The 6,583-nt window shown below is 43.0% G+C and overlaps 1 protein-coding gene across 2 annotated transcripts in view; it reads left to right on the forward strand.

Moving 5' to 3' along the window:
• The window catches only part of dgcr2 (DiGeorge syndrome critical region gene 2), a 59,235-nt gene extending 52,854 nt beyond the window's left edge, over positions 1–6,381 (forward strand). For both annotated transcript variants that reach the window (XM_084325102.1, XM_084325103.1), the window contains exon 10: positions 1,400–6,381. In XM_084325102.1, coding sequence (XP_084181228.1) covers positions 1,400–1,641 — 242 coding nt within the window. In that variant the 3' untranslated portion in view covers positions 1,642–6,381. The remainder of the gene's footprint in view (positions 1–1,399) is intronic.
• The last annotated feature ends 202 nt before the right edge of the window (positions 6,382–6,583 follow it).

A 6,583-nucleotide genomic window follows, 5' to 3' on the forward strand; every position in this document is an offset into this window, starting at 1 on the left:
TCATGTTGAGCTATAGATTGTGGATGAATACGCACAGAAAGGTACACCATGCAAATGTCCATGCTTTATTTGTTTTAAACGAGACGATTTAGAAATGGGCAATGGGGAATACATTGCATTGGACAGAGGGTGGAACACGGAAAAACTAAAATGACGTAACCACTACACCTCCCTATTGTTGTTGTCGCTGGCGGAACACAGGGCAGATAGTTACTAGACTATAGTTATTAACGTAACAACAACACCATGTTAATGTTACTATGTCAAACAGGAAATCCAAAGTGTGGGATCATTTCAAGAGGGTAAAGGACGACGTCCACCTCAAATGTTAGCGTTAGCCACTTAGCATGGCCGCTCAAACTAACTACTGCTGGTGTTGTTTTGCTGGTGTCGTTATGTGCACTTGTAAAATATGACCGGCACAGAATGGTATATACTGAGACTGCTCGGCTGGTCAGCGCTCATGGCCAAACAAGCCGACCGACCAATCGGTGCACCTCTATTTATCACCTCTATCTATCTCAACTATCTGTCACCACCAATTCATACCATGGTCATCACAGCAGTCATTCTACCTGGATTCAGTTGAGGAAGGCTTTTACATTTGCTGGAAAATGATCTGCCACACAGAAAGCTTTATGTCTCCAACAGCAACAGCTATTTGTTTGGAATTAATAGAAGACTAACTCGGTAGTTAACATGACTGCAATGACTGCTTGTCACCAATAGATGTCGCCAAAATAAAAGAAAACGTTACAGATGACCACATTGTATCATTTTCTAGGTAGGATAAAATTATCTCTTCACTGATATTAAGTAATGCATTTTCGATGTTTCAATATAGATGTATAGGATTGTGGTTGATTGTGATGCTTTTTGATATTTTGGTGTGAAACCCTTGATTAGAATATAAAGTATGCTTATCCTCTATGGGTGTGAAATTACCACCAGTTTAGGGGTGGGCAGTATAACACTTGAACTGGTATACCGGTAGAAATCCATGCAACATATTACTATGTAGACAATATATATATATATATAAGTACATTTGTTTTGGTTTTCCTCATCCCTTTCTTTCCACCTTCCACCCCTCTCTTCCTTCCTCTCTGTCTCTTTCTGTCTCCCCCCTCTCTCTCTCCTCTGTCTGTCTGTCTTTCTCTCTGTATGTTTGTGTCTCTCTCTGTCTGTCCTCTCTCTGCCTGTCTTTTCTCTGCCTGCCTGTCTCTCTCTCTCTCTCTCTCTCTCTCTCTCTCTCTCTCTCTCTCTCTCTCTCTCTCTCTCTCTCTCTCTCTGTCTGTCTGTGTGTCTGTATCTCTCTCTGTCTCTCTGTGTCTGTCTCTTTGTATCTCTCTGTCTCTTTGTATCTCTCTCTCTCTCTCTCTCTCTCTCTCTCTCTCAGGGCGAGTTCGGGTTCCCATGGTACCCAGCCAGCTGAGTCATACCATGATGGACGGTGTCCTCCAGACTGACCCGCCAGACCCCTCCTCGGGCCCTGTGCCCGTCTCAGCCCCATCAGCCCAGGAGAGAGAGGACTCCATCAATAGCAGCACCCTATTGGTGGGGCCGGACACGCCCACTGACGGCCACGCCCCCGACTTCCAGCCTCCCATTGGTAGCTCCTCCCTCAGCACAGTGGTATAGGACAGACGGAGAGAGAGAGAGAGAGACACGGGACTGGGAGCGCAGACTTGTCCTGATCAGGGGGGTTTCAGGGAGGTGGTTGACACGATCGACTGCCCACTGGACAGTTGTGACAGTTTGTACAGACCATAATAATTTACATGTTGGAGGAGTGAAAGAACGGACTGGTCCTCCTCACACTGAGAAGAAGGCTTCTCTGTCTCCTGCCAGGCGAGGAGAGGAGGCGCTGGGGAGTGTGTGTGTGTGTGTGTGTGTGTGTACAGACGACCAGAGACTACAACAGAACAGCAGACAAGTCTGTGCTCATGCTTCTCTAGTCACCAATCGGACTAAGCTTTTTGAAAAGGTTTCTTTGAGATTTTGGCCTCCTGTTGAAGACACCCTGCTGTACATATCCCTTCAGGTCCGAGCCTGCTCAGTGTGTCACACTCGCCTGTTAGAATCCCACACCAGGTAATAATGAAGGAGGAAGAGGATGGAGCCACACCAGCTTTTGTCCCTTGTGCTTTTCATCCGAGTCAACAGACCATAATAACCACTGTTACCATGGATACCGACAGACAGTGATAACCACCATTACCATGGTTACCAACAGGGGCGGGGAATCGCCACGGAACTCCCGATGCGATACGACGACGACACTCTAGCCGCTATGTGATGATATATTGTGATGATTTCATGGCATTCTGCGACACCTAAAGCAGTGGTTCTCAACCTGGGGGTCGAGACCCCCCCCCCCCCCCCCCCCTGGGGTCACAAAAATATGAACAAATGCATCATGTTTATAATGTTTTTTCTTGTGAAATAATGAATATTTGAAGTCTAAATCCCTCCTCCAATCATTAATAAAGTGAAATTGGAGTTATTGAAATTATTTAGTGTCAAAGTTCACCGTCCTGTCTATGCTTGACCTCTGTCCTAAGGGTCATGACCTCTGTCCTAAGGGGTTACGGACCGCACAGGTTGAGAACCACTGATTTAAAGAATTAGATTTGATGCAGAATATATTACAGCTAATTGCTGTTTGCTTTCATTTGACAAGAGGTAGAAAGCTGAGATAATATCCCTCAGGGGAAGAAAATGTCCAGATGATTTATACCAGTGATGTAAGACATGAACATCAGATGAAATTCAAACACCTATCAGACTTTCAAGCAGACTTTTTATTATAATTTCTTTTAATTTTATTTAGAAAATGTTGATGGAACATCATTTAAAGGTTGTTAATTAAAAACGTTGAAATCGGACTAATATTACGATACTTGTCGTCAACGCATCTATACGATATCATGAGAGAAAGTATCACAATATTACACCGTTTGATCCTACGACCCGAGTAACTTACTGTTGGTCCGTCTTTTTATATTCAAGCCCCGAAACATTGTGTCCTTGTTTGGCAAAATGTTCCAAATTCGCACAAGATGAATTCACCTTTTTTAACTTGATAAATTCAAAATGTACACCGAAATTACTTCTCAGTTACGTGTGAATAGGGGACAGCTGTCTCATGCCAAAAGCTGCCATTGATTTAGCTGAATTTAGAATAGAACTGAGCCCAGTCCTGATTTCTTCTGTCTGCACGACATGTTCTTCTCAGTCTGTTTCCAGTCTTCCGGGTTCAGAACACGTTGGCGTTGAAAGAAAACGAGAGGAAAAAACTAAAGACATGTAGAGTTTTGGAGGTTTGTGAAGACGCTCCTAGAGAAGCGGTACAGGTAGCGGTGGCTCCGCCAGGTCACATTGTGTATCAAAACGCTGTTGAGACGGGAAAATAAACCTGTGAGCGTTTTTGTGGTAGCTGTTTAAGTTGAGTATTGTGTTGTTCTGCTCATGATTTATGCCATCTTGGCTGTAATCTTGATTGTCATGGGATATGGATGTTAGTTTGTGAACTCTCATCGAGTGAGCTTGAGTTAAAGAAGCTTTTCATCTGTAGACTTTAGATGAGAAGCGTTTTGATTTAGTCATTTCCCATTATGACATTTGAAAATGATTTCTATTTCATAAGTTCATTCAATGAGTAACCTGCAATTAATCTGCTTATCTTGGACCCCTACTTCACATTGCAGCTGTCCACTTGCCGGTTGTTCATTTGCTAACAAACTTTCTTAACAATCCCAAGGTCTTTGCTCTGATCCCTTGATAACAATGTTTTTATTTAGCCCTTTTTCCTTTTATTCGTATTGCTGAAAATTTGTATTATGAAACAAATCTTAACCTAATTTAACTGTACCTGAAAATGAGAAGGAAATTGTCAGTGATATTTGGATGCTATCCTCTGTCTGTCTGTCTGTCTGTCTGTCTGTCTGTCTGTCTGTCTGTCTGTCTGTCTGTCTGTCTGTCTGTCTGTCTGTCTGTCTGTCTGTCTGTGTGTCTGTGAATGATTGGTTCTTCATACGGTACATCTGCCATCTCAGTTTCATAGAGTCTAAGACTATGAAGGACTATGAGTTTTCCTGTAATAGGAAGTCATGTTTTTTTCCTTTGAGACCGTAGGAAGGCTGAGAGGGAGTAGCAGGAGAGAAGGTTCTGGTGGATCTGATCCCAGGCCAGCAGGGGTACTTGAGGTTCCTGTGGAGGGGGGTCTTGACCACTACACCATCTCTGGGCACAAAGTAATTCAACATACCTGGAGCTCTGACCCAACTTGTTTACCTTTTCTGTTTGCTGTTGACGGCAATATTTCTCCTGTTAACAAGAAACGCTCATCTTGACGGAACAAATTTTAAGCTCTAGAATTAGAAAAATATGTGTAGCTTTATAATTTATATATATATGAAGTACATAATTGGACTCTTGTGACAATCATTTGATTCACACGGCAGAATTGAGAAGAGATTAGATTAGTTTAATTGAACAGAAGAGCCTGTTGATCCTTGCCGTCATGCCTGTTCACCTGTGGATTTCTAAAGGCCAAAGGAATTCCAGTGTTTCTATTGGCCAGCCTGTGAGAAGCACAAAGCCACCTCAGAGAGCTCTCCTTCTCCAGACACATGATTCATGACTGGGGCATGAAACTGACTGCATGGTCAACTGGCCAGACATGGAAGAGGATTCACAATTTCACCAGCCAACTTAATTTCATAGCGCCCCATTTCTTTTAATATGATTTAGAGAAGACTGCTTGCTTGCAGTTGGTAGAATTGACAGATTGACATCCAGGTCACACGAGCGCAAATATTTCTTTTGTCTTCAATTCATGTCAATGAAGGAGTATGAGAACCTTCATGTCCTCGGCTCAAAGTTCAAGTTTGTCCAACTTTCACCTGTGAATTAGCATGACTCCAATGTGAGCGTGACCAATAGGGTCTCAGCTGTTGAGCAGTGTGAACTCCAATCAGCATCATATCCTGTTCAGACCTTTATTTTTTATTTTTATCATTGCTCTAGAATGTGAGGAAACGTTGCATGGCCAGATGTTTGTGTGACTAATTGGTGTTTGGCCGGTTTTCATAAAATCGTCAGAGTTTACCACCAGGAAGTTGCACTTTTAACGGCCTATCTGAGTGGTAAATACCAGCGGGAAACTCCCATGATACCCGAGTTTAAGAGTTGTGACGTATCGGTGACCTTTCATCATACTTTATTATGAACATGGAGGATCATGAGACCTGAGTCGTGAGTTGCTGACCTAACTGGCGCACCAATCACCTCGTGTATATGACTTGGTCACCTGATAACTTAGGACCGAACGAACGCACCATCACATCTCCTTAGCAGAAACCTTAAAACATCTACATCATCACCAGCATCATGCAGCTTCACATCTGCCCTGAGAACAGCTTCTTGTATGCGTGTGTGTCTGCCTGCCTGCCTGTCTGTGTGTTTGAATGTATGTACCATTAATTATTATTTCATGTTCTAGTGTAGGTCTTGAAATTACTTTTCTATAAATTATTTTTGGCATAGACAATCCCCCCCATGACTCGCCCAAGGAAGCCCTGTTGTCTGGGGGGTGAGCGCTGTGTGATATCTGTGTACAGGAGAGATGTTGTCCTGGGGGTGAGAGCTGTGTGATATCTGTGTACAGGAAAGGTGTTGTCCTGGGGGTGAGCGCTGTGTGATGTCTGTACAGGAGAGGTGTTGTCCTGGGGGTGAGCGCTGTGTGATATCTGTGTACAGGAGAGGTGTTGTCCTGGGGGTGAGAGCTGTGTGATGTCTGTACAGGAGAGGTGTTGTCCTGGGGGTGAGCGCTGTGTGATGTCTGTACAGGAGAGGTGTTGTCCTGGGGGTGAGCGCTGTGTGATATCTGTGTACAGGAGAGGTGTTGTCCTGGGGTGGGGTATCTGTGTACTCTTTTTGGTTTGAGTTAGTTTTTTTGTCTTTATTTTTTTTGTTCTGACATGGTTTTGGACGTCCAGTTGCATGTTTTTAAATCTCTGAGCTGAGAACATTTTTAAACTGAAGATTTTTAAGCCTAACAACTTTGTCATCTGAGTTCTGGCACAGCTCTCAGAAACCCGTCTATTGTTTAGTATCTCAGTCTGCATCGACAACCCAAACCCACAACCCAAACTACTGCATCTACACTCGTATTTTGTGATTAGACTATGGTGGCGTGAGAAATACTTTTATTGGATTTGAAATGTTTTATGTATAAATGCAACAAAGCAAACAATTTCCTTGTCTTTTATTTCATAGGTTTTGAATTGTAAAAGGCTTCATTTGCAGGGGAGCTTGTATTTCCTTGAGGTAGATGTACATCTAATCAAAAGCCAAATAAACTACCATGAAGGACAACTTCTGTGTCTTGGGAATCAAACTATGTGTATACATATACAATCCTATATATGTGCAGTACATATACAATCCTATATATGTTCAGTACATATACAATCCTAACTCCATATGACTGACTCACTTCACTCTAAGTCATTAAGAACAAATTCTTATTTACAATGGCGACCTGGCGAGGGATAGGGGGCAGGGGGTAAAATAAATA

The sequence above is a fragment of the Notolepis coatsorum genome, assembly GCF_963971535.1.
Source record: "Notolepis coatsorum genome assembly, chromosome: 11".
Classification (NCBI taxonomy): Eukaryota; Metazoa; Chordata; class Actinopteri; order Aulopiformes; family Paralepididae; genus Notolepis; species Notolepis coatsorum.